The 21,128-nt window shown below is 37.7% G+C and overlaps 2 protein-coding genes across 15 annotated transcripts; one reads left to right on the top strand and one right to left on the bottom strand.

The window, feature by feature from the left end:
• The first annotated feature begins 1,426 nt into the window (after nt 1-1,426).
• LOC131310349 (geranylgeranyl transferase type-2 subunit beta 1-like) lies at nt 1,427-10,461 on the top strand. Of its 14 annotated transcripts, XM_058337324.1 has the most exons (12): nt 1,427-1,636; nt 2,616-2,665; nt 4,204-4,256; nt 4,762-4,834; nt 4,945-5,095; nt 5,282-5,398; nt 5,738-5,804; nt 5,909-6,057; nt 8,826-8,959; nt 9,036-9,134; nt 9,236-9,311; nt 10,212-10,461. In XM_058337324.1, the coding sequence occupies exons 4-12, from the start codon at nt 4,778-4,780 to the stop codon at nt 10,304-10,306; spliced, it is 945 nt and encodes a 314-aa protein (XP_058193307.1). In that variant the 5' UTR covers nt 1,427-1,636; nt 2,616-2,665; nt 4,204-4,256; nt 4,762-4,777; the 3' UTR covers nt 10,307-10,461. The 14 variants fall into 14 exon arrangements, 13 of the variants coding, with proteins under 13 accessions (XP_058193307.1, XP_058193303.1, XP_058193313.1 ...); XM_058337320.1 differs by lacking the exon at nt 4,204-4,256 and having other exon boundaries at nt 4,771-4,834; XM_058337330.1 differs by lacking the exon at nt 2,616-2,665 and having other exon boundaries at nt 1,439-1,636; nt 4,771-4,834; nt 4,951-5,095.
• Nucleotides 10,462-16,981: 6,520 nt separating this feature from the next.
• On the bottom strand, nt 16,982-19,582 carry LOC131310346 (glutathione S-transferase U17-like). Its single transcript, XM_058337317.1, has 2 exons — nt 19,121-19,582; nt 16,982-17,682 (listed from the first exon to the last, which is right to left on the bottom strand). The coding sequence occupies exons 1-2, from the start codon at nt 19,436-19,438 to the stop codon at nt 17,308-17,310; spliced, it is 693 nt and encodes a 230-aa protein (XP_058193300.1). The 5' UTR covers nt 19,439-19,582; the 3' UTR covers nt 16,982-17,307.
• Nucleotides 19,583-21,128: the final 1,546 nt, after the last annotated feature.

Here is a 21,128-nt window from a genome sequence, read left to right as displayed (position 1 = left end):
AATAAATTTGCATCCCGATGAAGGGACTTTTAATACCTAATCGAGCAAAAAGTTTACATGAATGATTTAATCGACAAGCACAACAAAATCAACGATCTTGATCGTCATGATTATGTCGCGACCATGTGGTTATTGAACATCAACAATTGCACAAGACTTAGTTTACTATCAATTGCGTCCCAATGAAGGGGCTTTCTCAACACGATTGAGCCAAAAATTTACATGATTGCTTAATCAATAAGTCCAACAAAATCAACGATCTTGATTGTCATTATTGTGTCATGGTCGCGTGGCTACTGTACATTCAACTACTGCACAAGATTTAGGGGCTGTTTGATAAAACTGAAACTGAAAGCTGAAAAATTAAGTACTGAAAGCTGAAATTTTTAAACTAAAAAGCTGTTTGATAAATATATTAAGTACTGAATTAAAAAAATGATGAATTAATTTTGTTCCAATTATCTTTTAATTTACTAACAAGCATAATATACTTATGGTAATGGTGGAGGAGTGGTGGAGGTGGAGGTGGAGGTGGAGGTGGTGGTGGTGGTGGTGGTGGAGTGGTGGAGGTGGTAGAGTGGTGGTGGTGGAGTGGTATGTGGGAGTGGTGGTGGTGGTGTAGTGATGGTTGTGGTGGTGGAGTGGCGGTGGTGGTGGAGTGGTGGTAGGAGCGGTGGTGGTGGTGGAGTGGTGATGGTGGTTGTGGTGGTGATATGATGGTTGAATGTAAAAGTAATACTTACCGATATCCGTTAGAGCTGATTTTTTACAGGGCCCCATAAAATAATATTCAAAAATTTATGGATATTTTTCTAAATTTTGTCGGAACCCGAAATGGGGCCAAATGCGTTTTTCTCTGCGTGGTTCTCTTTAAAACGTCTCTGATGCTGGTAGAATTTTGTTAGTGAATGGCGGGATTGGGAAAAAGGAATGGCGCGCGGGAGGGAAAAAAAAAGAAAACAAAAGCGGCATCATTTGGGAAAAAAGGAAAATACTAGTCCTACAAAAACCCTAGCCACTCAGGTGGAGTTCCACTTTCTAAAAAAGAAGGATTTAGGAAAAAATATATAATTTTAAGGTCAAAAATCATATGTTGACGTAAATAATTTTTCGAGTGCAATTTTATTCACCGTTGAACATTACTCTCATTTTCATTGGTTGAAATGGTGTGGATCCTGCCATATAGTGATGTCATGCTTACTATGCAATACACTTTTTGGTAAGCATGATATCACTTTGAGGTAGGGCGCATATCATTTCAACCACTAGAAAATAGGGTAATGTTCATCCTCTTAAGTGGAAGGTGAACAAAACTAACTCTAATTTTTCTACTAACATGAATCTTATTTGATATATCTCATTGAAATCTTTTAACCGATGCAATTGAGTTTAAAATCAGCTATCTTTTTAAAAAAAAAATTAAGATTTTGGGACAAAGCGGAAAGGGGCCTCATTCTCCTCTTTTCTGATTCCAGTCTCCACTCTCCACAGTCCACGCCAGGGAGGCAGCGACGCCGCCCACTCCCGCACTCCGCCCACGCCCACGTCCACTCCTCCTCCCGCCGACGATCGATCCACACGGCAGTCCACTCCTCCTCTCGCCGACGATCGACCCACACCCACAGTGGTACCACTGGTACGTCTCTCCTCTCTCTCTGTCTCTGTCTCTGTCTCTCTCTCTCTCTCTCACACACACACACACGCACAGTCACAGCCACAGAGCTTCACCATCCGGTCCATCACTATTTTGATTTTCCTTCAAAAACAAAAACAAAGAACTCTACATTGATCTCGATCTAGATCTGGTTGTGGGTTGCGCCGTTGTGGGTTCTCTCACGGTCTCACCCTTTATCTTTTTTACGAACTCCAAAAAAAAAAAAAAAAACGAGAAACAAGGGTCTCCAAAAAAAAACGAGAAATAAGGGTCTCCAGATGCTTAACCCTGAGTATTCATACTTGGGTGAAATTGGTTGTGGATCTCCAAGAGTCTTTGTGCTTCGTTTGTATTGTTTCTGTTACTGATAGCTTTAAGCAATTACTTCTCCTGAAATTCAGCTATCGATTTGGTTTATTTATTTTCTGCAACCATTCTGTGATTTGCAATTTACCATTAACCTCTGTTGTATGACCCTAGATTTCATGATTTTTGTGTGTGTATAAGAAGTACGTTAATGGAAAAATACCCTAAGTTGACAACACAGGAAGATGAATTTGCCTTTCGCTATATGCTCTCAATAGCCTGAAAGTTTGAAACTTTGTAGCGTGTATCACTTGTTTGTAACTTTGTATTGTAGGTGATGGTCCTGAATCCTGATGGATCCAGACCTTTTTTTTTTGGTATTTGATGGATCCAGACCTACGTGTTATATAACTTATATGACCTTTGTTTGTATTGTATGAAGTCGTCCAATTTCGTAAGCCACTCCTCTCCTCTACACTCCTATCCTATACTATACGTTTTACTTTTAGGACTTGAGTTTTGTAAGATCTTGCCCGTTGCAATGTGTGATCTGACAGGTGACCAATACCAATACAAATTGTTGTTGTTGCTCTGTGACCACTTCATAGTAGATTAAGCCCCCGTCTATTGTTTCCAATCTGTTTAGCCCTTTCAGGTCTTGAGCATAGTTTCTATGTAACCCTGGGTGAGGGATTGATATGTGAGGTAAGGAAAATTATGGGTTAGGTTTTTCGTTTCGGATTCTACTTGAAGGATGCAATTAGTTTTTGGTACTCAACAGTACATGATTGGTACTTTATTGTTGCTTTTTGTTTAAAGGACTTCATGTACTTAACAACATGATATAGTACTTCATTGTGGAGGATATTGGAAGGAGGCTTTTGGTACTTAACAGTACATAATATAGTACTTCATTGTGGTTTTTGTTTAGATACTTGATATTATGTTTTGGAAATTGAGGTACCATGTTTTGACATTTGGAAATTGTTTTAATGTTCCTGCAATTACTTTTGAGTTTGATGGATTGTGTTACTTGAATAATATAGCAGATCATTGTATGACAAGAAGCAAAAAAAGAACAATCACCAAGGGTTTTTTTTGTCGCTAAAAGATTTATTTGTGATAAGAAAACTATTTTTTATTTGCGATGATGAGTTTCTTTGCAAAATGCATTTCTTGTTTTGGGATAAAATTTGATTTCCTCACCAAACACATATATTGGGCAAGGAAACATGTGTTGTTGCTATTGAGGGGCCATTTTGCGAGGAATTTTTTCGTTGCTAAACATTTAAATTTTGCGAGGAAATTCGAGTTGTTGCTATTGAATGCACCCTTTTTGCGAGGAAATGATTGGTCGCCAAACATGTATATTTGGCGAGGAACGGGATACTTATAGCTACTAATTTGTTTTACATCAGTGTCCAATGATATTCCTCGCAAAATGGTTCATTCAATAGCAATGACCAAAATTTCCTTGCAAAAAATAACCCTTTGGCGAGGAAAAAATATTTGGTCGCTAAAAAGAATTGGAGACTACCCATTTGCGAGGAATGGACGACGAATGAAATTTTGTCGCAAAAGCCCTTTTGCGAGGAGAATTTTGCCATTAGCGAGAAATATATTTCCTCGCAAAAGGCTTGATTTCTTGTAGTGGTGATCTCTCTCTCTCTCTCGCTCCCCCCCGTTTGAAGGAAATGGAAAAGAAACTACATATAGTGGGGTATATATAGGGCTACATATAGTGATTAGGGCTACATATAGTGGGTTATATTGGTATTTTTGTAGGCTAGGGGACTTAGTGGGTTATGAAGTTTAGCAGTGGACTAGATGGATTTTGAAACTGCTATAGTGGACTTATGGAAAATTCTCCCTAAAAAAAATGGAGTAATATTTTTCTTGTATTCGATTAATGACTGGATTTGAAACGGGCACATCAGATTTCTTTGCCATTAATACTTACAATTACATTGGGGAAAAAACACCCACAGAAACATAATTAATAATATGTGTGGACTTTATGATGATCTTTGATGCACGAGTACTTCGGAAATGTCGTCGTACGCGCACTGGGGTACGGGTACGGCAAAATCGTATCGGATACTTTTGGTACATTTGGGTACGGCAAGGATATTCTATCACTACGTTTGGGTGTGCGTTTTTGCCCAAAATAAAATTTTGAATTTTTTGTAAATAATTATAAAATATTGGGCTTATTGTGTAATTTTTCCTTTAAATACACATAGAGCTCAAGCCTCAAGCCACAGTGACGACATCGATCAATTTGGGTCTCCAAATCGTAAGTTCTCTCTCTCTTTGTTCCCCCCCCCCCCCCCCCCCCCCCCCCCCGCGCTTCTCTCTCTGTGTGTATATATGTATGTGTATATGTATCTACGTATCTGAATGCTAGTTAAGTCAGTAGATATGTATATATGTATCTGATTGAATGCACTGTGATATATATATATATAGTAAAAAATTATGGGAAATGATTTTGCCACTTCTTTTTTTGTTAATGGCACTCCCTACAAGTGTATTTTTGTGCAAAATACACTTGCAGGGAGTGCCATTAACAAAAAAGGGAATGGCAAATTCAGCCGCCAAAATTAATTATATATGTATACGCCGTACCCATACCCCACTTTTTTGGGGTTTTACCGTTTCCCGTACCCGTACCGTATTGCGTACCGGTACCCATGCTCCATAGATGATGATGCAACGCTAAAAGCAAATAGCAAATAGGAACTTGTTTTTTATTCTGATTCCTTTCTCCAACTTTAAGAATTCACAATTTGCATGTTTAGTTGGTACAGTTACAGAATGGGGGAGGAGCTAGAAGCCGAGAAACATGTTAACTACATTTTATCCGTAGAGAAGGTCTGCACTCCTCTAATTTTCTTATTAAATTTTGGTTGTATGGAAAGAAATATGTGTAGTTTACCCTTGTTTTCACATTTTAATGGGATTTTTGGAAATTGTTTCCTCAGAAGAAGAACGATTTTGAATCTGTGGTGATGGAACACATACGGATCAATGGTGCATACTGGGGGCTGACCACTCTGGATCTTTTGGGGAAGATTGGTGAAGTGGATTCTAAGGATGTTGTTTCATGGGTCTTGGAGTGCCAACATGAATCGGGTTTGTAAATGTCATTCTAGATTTTATCTCATTTCACATCTGATATTCTTTCGGTTTTTATGGATAAAGTGCTAATCATTCTGAATTGTTGTGGTTCTTGACAATTTAAATTCTACAAATTGAATTCAGCACTGGTAAATTATTTGGAACTGGAACTAATCTTTTACCACCTTGCTATTCATATAGGTGGATTTGGTGGTAACATTGGGCATGACCCGCATATACTGTATACCCTCAGTGCTGTACAGATTTTAGCCCTTTTTGACAAGATAAATGTACTTGACATTGATAAGGTGTCAAACTGTATCCTTCAGCATCTAGTTTTGTTGTTGTCAGATATTTCCGTACATATTGATCCATTTTCTCAATCATATTACCATCAGTTCGTATAAGCTATAACTTTTGTTCGAGATACCATATACAGTTGATATATTTAAGCACATGTTTCATATGTAGTTGTTCTCCTGTTATTGGTAGAAGTCCTACGCTAATATGTGAAATATGTAAAGGTAACAAGTATGTGAAAGGGTTCCTCTTTAAATGTTTCAACATCGACTAGATGGAGTATTATCGAAGTGTTAAGCAATGGTAAGAACAATTTTGCCTCCAGAAACTTTTTGTTATACCTGAAATTCAAATCAGATATCGTTGGGCTGCAGAATGAAGATGGATCTTTTTCAGGGGACATGTGGGGTGAAGTTGATACACGGTATGTCATTCGTATAACATCCTTGTTTCCTCTGCATGATAATTTATCTTGAAATTCTCATTTATTTGGGTGGAAAATTATTAACTAGAATAGGTCTTTTGTAGGTTCTCTTACATTGCTATATGTTCTCTTGCATTATTGCACCGTTTGGATAAAATCAATGTGGAAAAAGCTGTAAAGTACGTTGTGAGTTGCAAGAATCTGGATGGTGGATTTGGATGCACACCAGGTGCCGAATCTCATGCAGGGCAAAGTATGTTGCACATATTACACATGTTTTATGCAGTATTCTTTGTTCTGATTTTTGGGAGTAACTCAAGTTGCTTATCCTTCAAACTGTGAGTTTGTCCCATTTCTAGATAGCTCAACTTTCGTGAGTGCTCTCCAATTTCCAAAACGAGAAATGCACTGCAGCGAAGTCCTAAATACAGAGTTTTCTTATAGATTTCATATTGCACTGTTGAAATCCTTGTTAATAGTTAGCCAAGATAGAAGCACATACATCTTCTGTGAGTTCACAAAGTCAAACTGAAAGCTCTCCTTACTAGTAGCCTTTTTAAGGATAGGCATTCTAGCTTGTGAATGAAGCAGCTGTTTCCTTAGAACGTCCTTCTATTTTTCTCCTTCGTTCGTTTTCTATGACTCTTTTTATTGCTCTCCATTCGCACTCTCAAGGCCATCCCCTTGAGTTTTTGGGTGTGGTCCCTTTTATAAAATTACCCGGTTTCAAAACGCGATAAGTTTTATCTTTTCTTCTGTAATTATTAGAATATTCTTTGGTGTTTCTTTCTCTTCCTTTTCTTTTATTCTTTTAACAAAGACCACCTTCTATGGAGTGAGTTGTCAAAAAGATGTTTGTTACCCTCCGTGATGCAGCCACAAGTACTTCAATGAGAATTGTGTACTTAAGTAATGTTAACATGAAATTCATGGAGAACTTCTAGAAGTCCAGAACTTGTAATGGTTGCACTGATTTGGTTGCCCAACGTTACACATGCCTTTAGCCTCTCTTTACAGGAATTGTTGTTTAAGAAGGAAAAGTGTGTTGGGTGTTGTGTTAACTAACCTTAACACAATCAACTCTTATTTATATTATGGAAAATCATAACTACATTAACCAATGTGGGACTAATACCAATACTATATTCTAACACCCCCCTCAAGCTGGAGACTCTACAGCTTGTTACATATCAACCAACAAAACAATTACCTCAACTACTAATCAGCAATAACGAAGAACAACCAACTTGTTAAAAACAATTGAACAACTTTCAATAGCAACGACCAACGAAACTACTTCAACGAATGAAACAACTTCTACGACTTCAACGAAATAATTTCAACGACCAACGAACGAATTCAACGACCAACGAACAACGAACGAATTCAACGACCAACGAAATGACTTCAACGATCAACGAACGACTTCAACAACCAACAGCAACCAACTTTAACTACCAGCAACCAACTACCAACGTCAGCAAAATAGACAACAAAATAATATATGTTACCACACTCACCAAAAGCATGGCCAAAAATCCGACCACGATACCCAAAATCACGGCTGCGACCATGACCATGGTTGAATGAAGAACCACACCCACTAGAGACAACGGAAGCGGAAGCAGAATCAGAATCAGATTTCATTGCAAAAATGTCACCGTGCAATGAGAGGCAACCAACGGATCAACCACCAATATTCTACCAACTAAAAGTAAGCATTAAACAATTACCAACAATACCAATACGAATATACCTTCGGCAATCAAAAGCAGAACCATAGAACAGATCTGACCAGCCATGAGTGATGGACAGTACTAAACAGCGATGAACAGTAACAAGTGTATAGTACTGATGATGAACAGTAATACATGAACAGTACCGACAGTGAACAGTAATCGGTGAACAGTGGTTAATGGCTATAGATTTCAGTTTGGGATTTTGATGGGTGGAAGAGATTAGGGTTAAGATAGAGGCCAGGATTAGGGTTTTGATTTTAGGGTTTCGTGGTGAGATGATGATGGCGGTAGAGGGTGGCGGCTAGGGTTTTGTATATCTAAGGTGGATTGTGAACCCGCTCTGATACCATGTTGTTTAGGAAGAAAAAGTGTTAACTAACCTTAACACAATCAACTCTTATTTATATAATGGAAAATCATAACATAAGACTACTTTAACCAATGGGGGACTAATACCAATACTATATTCTAACATAGGGTAATACAATTGGTTGTCATGGAAACCAACCTTCCCTAATAAGGTATGCCTAGAGGGCTGACCAAATTTTCTTTTCTGAGGATAAGTTCGAAAAAGTGGGAATAATATCTCTTATTTTCTTTGGTTAGGATTTCACTGACTTCCTCTTTAAGGGGATCTAACTGTTTTTTATAAGTAGGGATTGGCAGCATTTTGTGACAAGTATTTCTGTTCTCTTATGTTTTTTCCATTTTCTTTAGGGGACATTTTGTCCCTGCTTTTTATTTCTTGGACCAGCTTTTATTGTACTTGTGAAAGATTTTGTTGCTCATCAAGAGACAAAAGGGAGACGAACTTTGCCATCGCTTAGAAGCCTTAGAACTAATTTTTCCCTGAATCATTCAGAGTGCACCGGCCGCTAGTCTGTATAAGCTGATAGACAGCACTTACCATCAGATTGTCAGCAAAAGAAGCCCAAGATTATGGAAATATTGATCTTATTATGTTGATGCTATCCAATAGTTGAAGCTTCCAATCTATTTGCGTAGGGCTTAGACTTTGTTAATTGCAGATAGATTCTGTTATTGATAGCTGGCCAAAATCGCTTCTGTTTGGGGATGATCTTTCAGTTGACTAAGTAATCACTCTGACGGTTAATCTGTTAGAAATCCTCAATCAAGAGTATGAATATCTCTTTAAGATTATATTCAGTGAGCTAATATCACTTTGGTTTATCAGTTATGTGTATGGTTTGAAAAATGTTTATATCCCTAAACTAGACTCTACACATTAATTTCACGGCCAGTATGACCATTATAACTGCAGTTTTCTGCTGTGTGGCTGCTCTTGCGATAACTGGTTCTCTACATCAAATTGATAAGGACCTCCTTGGGTGGTGGTTATGTGAGCGACAAGATAAATCTGGAGGTCTAAACGGACGTCCGGAGAAGCTTCCAGATGTTGGTTATCATTTTTTCCAACTGAGATTTTGTTTAAATCTGTAAATTAAATGTTCCTGATGATCAAATTGCACAGGTCTGCTACTCTTGGTGGGTTCTTTCTAGCTTGATCATGATAGACAGAGTTCATTGGATTGACAAGGAAAAGCTTGTTAAATATATCTTGGACTGTCAGGTTGCTTTTGAATCTAGTGAGCCACTTCCAGTCCTGGAAAATTTCATACTGTTATTTGTGGTTTTACCTGATATTGTTGCTGTTACATGTCATAAATGCAGGATAAAGAGAAGGGAGGCATTTCTGATCGGCCAAATGATGCTGTTGATGTTTTCCATACGTATTTCGGAGTTGCTGGTATGTTTTCTTTTTCTTTTGAGGCAAAATCAGTTTTTGGTATGCAACTGTTGGATTTCTTGTCCTCCAATTTTTAGTCTGTTTCCCGGTTTAATTCTTAGTTTGGGGGAGAAAGCTTATTGTTCTCTTTATGTGGGCATTTTATTATCTGCTGATGTAGTTAATTATTTGTTATCAATTTTCATGTCAACCCCTTGTTATGTTTAAGAGTTTCTTGAGCCATTTTGTTAATTGGGATTTCCTAGAATAAAATCCAAGATGGTACTACCTTCAAATGTTTCCTTCTAGCATATTTTGGGCGGTGTTCTGGGTCACAAATCCAGCTAGCATCGGATTGGTTGCCATTTAAACTGCCACGTTTGTAGTTTCTATTTCCCTCAGGCGCTTTTGGTTGGAGGGAATTGAGTGTAGGAGGTGGGAGCCTTGTGCTCTGAGTACTACTTTTCTTAATGGGCCTCCCGTCTTCCTAGAAATTGTTCAACATAATTCATACTATTTCCCAATCATCTTTTGACTAAGAGGGACACTTCACATGTTTTAAGGTTCCAGTCTCAGCCCACCATGAAGTAAACAATTCCACTGGAAAAAAAAATCAAAAGGTTTAGAGTGAATTTGATCTCTTCATTGTGAAAGATGAGTAGGTGGCTGAGCCAAATATGAGATTCGAATGAAGATTACTTTCTGATTTTAAGTTAGGATCTTGATTGTGTCCAAGAGGTCCATGGAATTTCTACTCATGAAGTTCCTGTGTTGCTTATCATGGTTCAACTTTCCGCTAGGCTTACCACTTGTGGTTATTTCTTACTATCTAATTTCACTGGACTGGAGCCAAACTCCATTTATGTAGACTTTTTAAGATTCCATAACTCACTGACTTTGTTCTGTTTGTTCATTTTGCAGGTCTCTCACTTCTTGAATATCCAGGATTGAAAGCCATAGATCCAGCTTATGCTTTACCTGTTGATGTTGTAAACAGGATTTTCTTCGGCAGATAGGTCACCCAATTGATGAAAATCTTTGTTACCACTGTCATCATCAAATTTTTTTTTTTGGGTTCAGGCCATGATAAGTAACACATTTTTCCTTGGATGGGTATCTTTAGATCTAAATTGTTGAACACCTAACATCAAAGATTATTTTTGAAAACTTATTTTTTGCTGGGTTTCTTGTTTGTCGAAAATAGAAGAGATCTAATTTCCAAATATAGACCGATCTATGTTGGCCTAAGAGCATCCGCAATGGGAATAATCAAAATCAATAACCAAAATGTGCCACGTCAGCATTTGATTATCCATTTAGTTTATAATCAAACCTAACAAACTTGATCTCCACATTGGTTATTTTTGTATTCCTATAAAAAACCCCCCACAATACGCAATGCATCTATGTCCAATTGCAAATGAGTTCCAATCACGCACCTGACCACACCAAATTATTCGTTTCGATAAGACGATTCTAATGTGAGGTGTTTTTTAATTTTTTAGATTTGAATTTGGTTATTGGGTTTGGTTATTGAGTTTTGGTTATTGGTAAAAGTTGTTAAGTTTGGTTATTCAAAGATCAAAATTTGATGAGTTGCTAAGAGGTTGCTAAGTTTGGTTATTACAATGTGAACACTTTTTTGAACAAATATTGCTAACTTTAGCAACCTTTTAGTTTTGATTATTACATTGTGGATGCTCTAATGCTTCAGGGAACTACCTGTTTCGTAATGATTTGTTTTCTTCATTGTTTGGTGTTTCGGAGAACACATAAATAATAAGGTCAATTGATAATGTAACTCTTTAAATTTATAATCAATTTCATATTGATAATGTCATTTTCTAAATTGATAACCGTACTTCTTTTTGGGAGTGACATTATAAATTTGCAGAGTGGCATTATAAATTGGGAAAATTACATTAACCCCCTTTTAACTACCACCTGGACAAACATTATTGGTGAAGGGAATTCAAGCACCCGAACCCGAAGCAACAACTTGTTTTTTGGGCCTTAATTTTCTCGTCATAGCCAGCACCATATCTTGGGTTGCATGGACCTATCTAGTCCACAATCATATTGGCTGGCTTGATTGGAAATAGACTTAACCTTTAGCAATATATGCACAAAGTGGTTATTCTCAGAACACTACTGAGATAGTAGTCTTCCTATACCTCCAAGAAGAGAGGAGGTAAAAATAAATAAAGATCATGACATTTGTACCAAAAAACATTATTGGTGAAGGGAATTCCAGCACCCGAACCCGAAGCAACAACTTGTTTTTGGGACCTTAATTTTCTCGTCATAGCCAGCGCCATATCTTGGGCTGCATGGACCCATCTATTCCACAATCATATTGGCGGGCTGAATTGGAGATAAACTTAACTTTTAGCAATATATGCACAAAATGGTTGCTCTCAGAACACTACTGAGACAATGGTCTCCCTATGCCTCCAAGAAGAGAGGAGGTAAAGGAACGTTTTACTTCACCTTACTTATGATTTTTGTAAAAAATAAAAGTGTCGTTCTAGCTAGGTCTTTTTTTGGGACCTCTCAAAAACTTACCTATATTCCACAATCTATAACATTTTTTTATTATTTTGAAATTTTTGGTTAACAAAATTAATTGAGATCTATCAAACGATCCATATTGAAAATTTAAAATATTATAGATCAAAAGATATAAGATAATTTTTTGAGAGGTTCCAAAAAGAAAACATACACAAAAAATTTGGACAGATGGAGTAATAATGATCTGTATGCAATTTGTTTTCAACTCTACAAAGTTCGATCGATCTCTTTACTCACACACACACACAAAATTTCCTTATGATTCACAAAATAAAGTTTGTTTCCGTACGTTATTGAGCTTAATTTGTGATGGACTCCTCCCGTATATACAGTAGTTATAGAAGAAGGGCCAACCAGATAGGTTGGTAATTCTCAAACACCAACTTTAAATCAGATTAAAAAAAATACCAACTATAATTATATATGTTTACATGCTCTTTGTTGTGTTTAATAAAACACATAGCGCTGCTAGCTAGCTAAGATTAAAAAGATAAAGACCAATTAATTATTTGTTTTACTTGACGAACATCTTGGTTACAGAGATGCAAGCAAATTATTTACAATCTCAATCGGAATTTCAAGTGATGCGTTACACGCGTTTACACATTCATAATTTTCATCGATCAATTTTTCTACGCCTCTTTACACAAACTGAGTAATCAACGCTATTTGGACTGTGATCGTTGGAATAGTCTGCTATAATGATGCAATCGAGTTTTGCACTACCGTGCTAAACATAGTCCTACTCCGAAGAATAACAAAGTAATTCCGTCAAAACATCGTTGAGTATACAAAAAGAAGAAATAATTGAGGTACGATAAAAATTTTGAATATTGAAATTCTAAACTCCCTTGTCCAAATTTATAATATTGGGAAAAAGTACAAACCGGGGAAATGAAAATTTGATGTTCAAAACACGACATTATTGTAGAATATGTGGATGCAAGTGGATTGATTCTACAAATCCATTTTTTTGAAACAGCAAAATAATATTAAGAAACTTAATAAGGATACATCAAGTGAGGGAGAGAGAGGAGGGGAATTCAATCAAAGATTACAAAAACACCCGAGGGGACAAAACCCCGAACACCTAAAGGCCTCAAATGCCGGATCAAACAAATACAACTCAAATAAACAAACCAAAGGCCAAAACTGCCCAGTTCCAATAATTAAAGCCCATCCCATCCCAGCCCAAACCAAACCCTAACAGCATATCCAAGTTTGGCCCAAATTTCTTTTAAAGGTCAGTCACTTTTGTGACTTCATTGGTCCCCACTTTGAAATCAAACGTGAAGGGTAGATTTATGATTTTGCAAAGTTCAAGTGAGGCAATATGTGCTGGGAAATAGAAATATTGATTGGAGTTTTTATTTTGGGATTGGGTGAGCAAAGTCTTTAGAATCTCCTTTCCAAATATTGTGCTTGGATGTACGTAGCCGTAGGTAACCTAATTTGAAAAGGTATAAAATACAGTGATTTGTTTGGTGTAAGTTTTGAAGGTTTTCTTTTATTGATCCCTACAGGCAAGAATGGGTGTGAATTATTCCGCTCCATTTACAAGCTCGACATTAATATGCTTGATGGCATGCATAGAGAGTGGAATCATTGCATTCATTGCCAAACGTGACCTATCTGCATGGTCGCTACGTCCCAGCATCAGAGTTATTTCAACTCTTTATGTGGTACAAACTCTCCATCTTTTTATTTAATAATTACATCAGTTAATTAGTTATTAATTACCTTTGGTCTTTCATTTATTTATCTGGGTATTTAGGCCAACGGGTGTGGGCTTCGTTCCAATGGGTTTCCCGTATTTGGTTTCTTGCCAAACTTGGGGATTGGGTCTCGGATGGGCATAGGATTACTTGTAGCATTGTAAATCGTTTAGGTCTTGGGTTAGGGGTTCGATGCCATCATTCCTTGTTTCTATTAATCTTTGTAACAATGGCAATTGTGTGTAGTAAATGCACTTGCATATTACCTCATGTCATGGGGTATTAAAAAGAAAGGTCCTCTATTCATCTCAGCGTTCCACCCACTCCCACTGATCATTGCAGTGATTATCAATTGGATGGTTCTGCAAGAGAAATTATATGTTGGGACGTACGTACAAGTTCTTCTATTTCATTTTTTTCCTTTGAATTCGAGCAAATAGTTTGATACATGTTGGTTGATAACAAAGAAGCTATTTTTTTCCAATGTTAAGTGTTGTAGGGTCAGTCCTGATTGTCATTGGGCTCTATGCGGTTGTGTGGGGGAAAGAACGGAGAGATGGTCGCGACGAACACTGCCGGCCATGATAGAGAAGAGGAGCCCGATGCAAAATGTGACAGTGGGGAAGCCAGAAGTTTACATGAGAATGTAGAATTGAGAATATACATATATACACGAAAAAATGATGTTCGGATCAAACACCTTACACACCTTGGATGCCATTGATTTTCGCGTAGGCCCCCTCGTTTTTTTTTTATAGAATTTTTGGACGGCTTAGATCGGCCGTCCGGTGGCCGGAGACGGCCCGGCGCGGCCGTCCCTACGATTTCGGTACCGACCCCGTCGGTACCTGTAGCATCACTCTTCAAAAATGTTGTTTCCAGATTTTGCTATAAGTTATCTACTGGATCAAAAATAGCTTGAATATGCTGAAAATTGGTTATCGATCCATAAGTGGAGGTAATTCTTGTAGGTTGGATTTTACCCGGAGAGAATGTGCACGGGCTGCTCTGGGGTTGGATTTTGAAACCCGAATTATGAAGTTATCGGGTTTTGCTGATTTGTAACCCGCTATCGCCCAATCCTCAGGCTGTAATCAACAAGGCAACTCATTGGATTGTTGCTCGGGTCGGTAGGGGTTCATTTGATTGGTCAGATTTTCGCTCACCCCTAGTCAACTTACCAGGTCACGTAAGATACCTTGTAATGCTGGTAAATGTCGCTGCGGAACATATAAAAGTAACTTCAGATTTGGCTGATTTTTTAAAATTCCAATAACGCAAGAAGCAAAAGGGAGATGTCTTTGGTTTTATAGCAAGGACTAGCATGGAAGTTTGAGCCATTTTTCATGTTGGTTAAGCATAAGTTTTCATTGTGTTTCTTTAGTTTTCAATACAATAAACCTGTATAAGCGAATACAAGTATAGGGATTTGAGGTCTCGCAATGTCCATTATAAAGAAGAAAAAAAACATGATGTTTGTTGAATTTTTCAAAAAATTTGGCCATACCCACAATTATGTTGGATAAATGACTAGACTTTACATCCATGTTTAAAAAAAAAGATTATTAAATGTCAATTGCCCCATACACACACTCTCCCGTGGTGCCGCTGGTGCATCAACACCTCTTTCCATCGCAACATTGTGTAATTCCTAATTACTAAGTATAGGCTATACAAAAGTGAGAATGTGCTCATGTGTACAGTGCAAGGGCGATGTCATTTGCTGGTATATGACTAAGGCCCCGTTCCAGAACTTGAATAAGTTCTTATTTTTTGTTCAATAATAAAGCTTGTTCTACAAAATAAAAAGTAAGTACTTATTTTTTAGTTAAGGCAACTTTAAGCTTAAAAATCATGTATTTACGTAAATAATTTTCCTATCTATATGAATCTTATTTGATAGATCTCATTGAGATTTTTAATACGGTGCAAAAAAAATTAAAAAATTATTTTTCATTTACGTTATTTTTTAGTTTGAAAATGTGAAATAACCTGCTTATTTGAGTTTTCTGGAACAACCCTTTTTATTTTTCTTTGAGAAGTTTCAAAATAAGTACTTATTTTTTAAGAAGATTTCTGGAACGGAACCTAATTAAAAAAGTCGGTATGATCATATAAACGCTAGTCGTATCCAACAACATGCATGCGCAAGCGTAGTAAAAATGGAAATAGGAGCGAGAATGTGAAAGAACCTTTCGAAATGGTTTAAGCTATTTGGATTCCTGAGCCCAAAAGTTAAGAACGAGAATGGATGATGAAAGGGTCTACTGAAAGATTATGTAATGCGGGTTCGTAGAGTTGGTACTTTTTTTTTTGGTAGAAGAGCAAGAAATGCATTAATAATAATAATAATAATAAAAGTACAATTGTGCTATCGCCAATACAATAATGAAGACACGTCAGCAACGAGCAAAGACCAAACTAGGGTATGAGGAATAGAACAATGCGTACTGATCCACAAAACACAAAAGACAAACAATTATGCTATCGTCAGAGAATAAAGGCCAACAAAAGGCCTAGAAACGCCGACGACAAGCGAAGGCCAACAAAGGCCTGAAGAACGGAACATGAAAAGTGTGTGAGGTGTGCATGCGGCCAAATCATGGACAAAAGAAAGCTAAAACTAATAGTTAAAGTGTGTGAGGTGTACATTAAAATCACGAACAGAACACTGGCATACGTTTCATCATTATGATTATGAAAAAGATCAACCATATGGACAACATTGATTCTCCAGCAGTAAGCCAATCTGGAATTGACAGCTGCGCTCCGTGTGGATTAGACAGCATGGTCAAGAGCACCCACCATTGGACAAAGCTAGGGCCATACAACATCAACTTCAGCTTCAAAATATCGTTGAGATTTAATGATTTATGGGGGGCACAAAAGTGGGTATGATTTGTGATGACAAAAAGGTAAGAAATTTTTCAGTGTCAGTGGATAACACGGGATGCTCGTTCAGTGCATTCGGATCGTCCATTTCGATTTTGAACGGCTCAAATTTTGGAGAGAGAGGAGAGAGAATGGTGGGGTGAGAGGAGAAAGAGAGTTTCAATCTAGGCCGTCGAATACACTTTTAAATAGCCCGAATGAGCTATTCTGGCTCCACGTGAGCATGGCCACATGGTACCCACCGATATCCAAAAAGGTAGTTGGAATTGAATTGCCTATTTTGTCACAAAACAGGCCCAGAGTACAAACAGAGGCTAGTAAGAGCTACTAATACAAACATTCGGCAACAAGTATCTGGATATAAATTCGGACGCTATGTATGCGAACGTCACCCTCCTCGGAGGCTTGTCGACATATCTGTGTCCGAATGTATTCAAACGTCAATGTTCAAATCATTTTTCGGCTATTAAACAAGCATACAAATTCTCTAAAGATTCTTCGTAGGGACTCCAATTACTCCTAACAACCACACGATGTTTAACTACTCGAATAGAACCAGACAAAAGGGGTTTAACATCATTAACTCCAAAACATATTCCCAACTACTACAAGCACAAAAAACCAACTAGGTGTTTGGTGCCTCAATAAACTGGGGTAAAACCTGATTTTGCTACCAACAAACCTAAAAACCATCAAAATAAAAGCTTCCTGATTACTTTCCATTTTCAACTTATTTAAGCTATTTTGCCCATAAGCAAAAGCATAAACTACGGCGACATGGATCCCGACAAAGCACAAAAAAAAAACCTACAATAAACACCCCTTTAAAGGATCTTACTTTAACTTGGAGGAGGTGCTTTGAATTTGGCCATGAGAGCCTTGGCAAACTCAGCAAGCTTATCAGTTTCAGGCATGACATCCTTCACAGAAGCATCAGCACAGAAGCTCTCAGCCCATTTGACAAGATGGGGTGTCTTGGATTCATCAAGCAGTTTGAGATGGCTCGTCTTCTCAGTAACCCTGACCCATCCCAAGAAGCAACCCAGAGCAATGTCGAGGTAGCCGATCCGGTCACCGCCGAAGAAGACCTTGCCCTTGCTGCATTTCACAAAGGCATCATCTAGCAAGGCTAGGCCTTCGACCACTTGCTCCAGTGCTGCCTTCTTGGCTTCCTCTGTTGGACCCCTGGCTATTCCACTCAGTGATGGGAACCACTGCATCATCACCCATTTGAAATCCAGTGTTAAAAAGAAATCGGTTTCAATTTTTAGAGATAACATGAAGAGTAAAACCCTAAATAAATCTATAGCCAAAAAACCAAAAACCCTTAAACGAATCATATATTACTAACAACTAAGAAGAGAAAAAATCCATGGTTTTGAGAATGGTAGTGAGGAGTTTAATTTTCAAAACTCGCTAGTACTAGGCCCCGTACCAAAAATCTTCTTAAAAAAAAATTAAAAGGGTTGTTCCACAAAACCCAAATAAATAGCTTATTTCACATTTTCAAACTAAAAAATAATGTAAATGAAAAATAATTTTTCAATTTTTTTTGCTCCATATTAAAAATCTCAGTAAGATCTATCAAACAAGATCCATATTGGTAAAAATATTATTTGCGTAAGCACATAATTTTTTAGCTTGAAATTGTTTTCTTTAAAAACAAGTACTAATTCACCCTTTTGTAGAACATGTCTTATTATTAGACAAAAAATAAGTTTTTAAACCCGTTCTGGAACGGGGCCTAAGGAACTTTCCGGACCTTTACAAATGGACCTGATCCTCTCCAATCCATATTTTGGACCCGGAAAAACAGTCCTGATTTAGACCGTTTATTTGTAGATTTTGGTTCAAATTTTTTCATAAACTCTTACCGGCCAGTCAGAGTGGTAAAAGTTTAAAAATACATTAAAACCATTAATTGCAACAATTGTACAGTTACCGGTCCCAATCATTAAGCAAAAAAGTCGTCCTTGTAAAACAGCGCAACACCGAAAATGTTACCAAAGGAACGTTTCGGATCTCTTGGAACCTATGTTGTATCCCAAAAATCGGCTCTTTCAGGACTGTTGATCAAAAACGAATTCCGTCCCTTTCAAACAACAGAACCTACAAAAACAAACAATTCTTTTGGGCAAATGAAAGTACGAATATAAACCCAAAAGATTTGAGGGTTCGTCAGGGTAGGTAGCGAGAGATTTTTTGACCGTAAGATTTAAAACAAAACAAAAAAAATCACACAATCCAAATTATCGAATAACTGAAAAATCCTTCCGCGCAGAAGTTTTTGAGATAAAGAAGATCAGACCCAATACAATTGTCTAGAGTTCAACCCTTGTGGCCAGGCCCAAGCAAGTAATTTCTTGTTGTAATTAATCACGAGTCCTCTTGCTGTGGAAGTAATTTTAACCGGGCCGGAGAAGGAATTAATGGAGATATGCTTAAGTTAGCCCAAAAGCCCTAACCGTTAAATCCAAAAAACCAAAAAACAAAGAAAGAAGGGAAAATGACAACAAGCTAATTAATACCTGCTAACAACAAGCTAAAAATATTTATTAATGCTGAAAATATCCTTAACGGATATTAATTATCAAAACACGTTTTTCGCCTTCATTTTCCCAAAAATTAATAATAATAACTGCGAATATTTACCTTATCATCAATATAGGCAGCCCAAAACCGAGCAATGGCGCGATCATAAGGATCAGAGGGAAGAATCGCCGGGCCAGAGGCCCAAACCTCGTCGACGTACTGGACAATGACGAGGGACTCGCAGACGGGCTTGTCGCCGTGGATCAGGACCGGGATCTTCTTGTGGACCGGGTTTGATTTCAGGAGGAGCTCGCTCTTGCCGCCGAACTGCTCCTGGAGGAACTCGTAGTCGACGGACTTGATGTTGAGCGCGATCCGGGCCCTCATCACGAACGGGCTCGGCCACGCGCCGATGACTTTCACGTCGGTCGTCGCCATGGGCGTTGGGCGTGAACTTTAGTGAGAGGGAAATGAGGTGTTGGTTTCGTTAAAGAGGTCGATGTGGCTGGTTTTGGTTCAAGGGAAGTGTGTGTTTGTGTGGGTATAAATAGGAGGGGATGATAAGCGTGAATAAAGAGTGTGAACATATTGATGGTGCATGGGGATGGGGGTTGTGAATGAGACATTATTTGGTGTTATTGGGACACCGTCACGTACAGGTGTAGACGAGACGAGCTTTTTGTGGTGTTTCGAGCTCAGTTTGTTTACGAAACAAGACTAAAACTAGAGCTCAGCTCTTTTGTAAACGAGTCGAGTCCTTTGTTTATCTACTAAACGAGCCTCTATAACTGAGCTCAACTATACGTATGAGTGTCGAGCTTTAGTGTGTCGAGCTCTGCTTTGCTTTATGAGCCTAAAACTCAAACTTAAGCTCGAACTCGGTTAGTAATCGAGTAGAACAAAGTCGGGACGTAACAAGCCGAGTCTTGAGCTGATCTCAATCAACATGTTTCGTTTGAATCATGTGGTATTTTAGGCTCCTTTTTTCACTACATTGATATGCGAAACTCAAATATTTGATTTTGAGATCCTATGTCGATGTGAATAAGTTTGAGGCATCGTATGACGGTGTTCCTGAGCAAGGTACAATTTTTCTTTGACATTTCTTTGCTATAATGCAATGCCTCACACTATCACATGTTATCGTGAGGTCCACAGCTAAATGCGTGAATTAGAAAAAAGCGCTAAGGATATGGGCACAGATTTGTTGTGCATAGATCGTCTTATGGAGCTCACTTAGGCCCCGTTCCAGAAATCTTTTTAAAAAATAAGTAGCTTATTTTACATTTTTAAACTCAAAAATAATTTAAATAAAAAATATTTTTTCAATTTTTTTTGCACCATATTAAAGATTAAAGATCTCAGTGAGATCTATCAAACAAGATCCATAGTGATAGAAAAATTATCTGCGTAAGTACATGATTTTTGAGCTTGAAATTGCCTTCTTAAAAAATAAGTACTTATTTATCGTTATGGAACGGGGCCTTAAGGGTCTTACACGAACAATCCGAGTTTTTAAAATATTTTGTTTCACGAAGCCACTCGAAAAATTAAGTTAAAGTTAAAGAATGACCCGAATTATTCGTGTGAGACCTAAAAGTGGGCCGTAGGGGTTCTGTAGACCGCAAATTTGTGCACATAGTCCGACTGTAGAAAAATGGCATTGACGGTGAGGTAAATAAAATCTCTCTTGAAGAAGGATAGGTTTGAAGATGCGGATCCTCTTACGTTTAAGTGTGCAGTTGGAAAATTTGTTCAATACATTTGGGGCACCGCTACTTGGTGTGCCAAGACCTGATTCCACCGTACATTTTAGTGTGGGATCCAAAATAAGTATGTAGGCTCCATTCGATGTGTTGTTGAAAAAGATCTGTGGCACCGCTCAGAGACATGGAATAATCTCTCGTGCAGTTGAATTATAATGGAAAGTAGGATACAATAAGGAGAATTAAGGAAGGTTTCTATAAAGAAATTTTTGGTTTTGGACGGTTCAGATTTTAATGAAATTTTTTTGAAAAAAAGTTAATCACAATCAATTATTACCGGTCATAATTGATTTTTAATCCGGATCGTCCAAAAACACTTTAGACGGTCGCTATTGAACTCCATAACTTCTTTACCGAACAGC

The sequence above is a fragment of the Rhododendron vialii genome, chromosome 12a, assembly GCF_030253575.1.
Source record: "Rhododendron vialii isolate Sample 1 chromosome 12a, ASM3025357v1".
NCBI lineage: Eukaryota > Viridiplantae > Streptophyta > Magnoliopsida > Ericales > Ericaceae > Rhododendron > Rhododendron vialii.
This window is presented reverse-complemented; position numbering and strand designations above follow the sequence as displayed.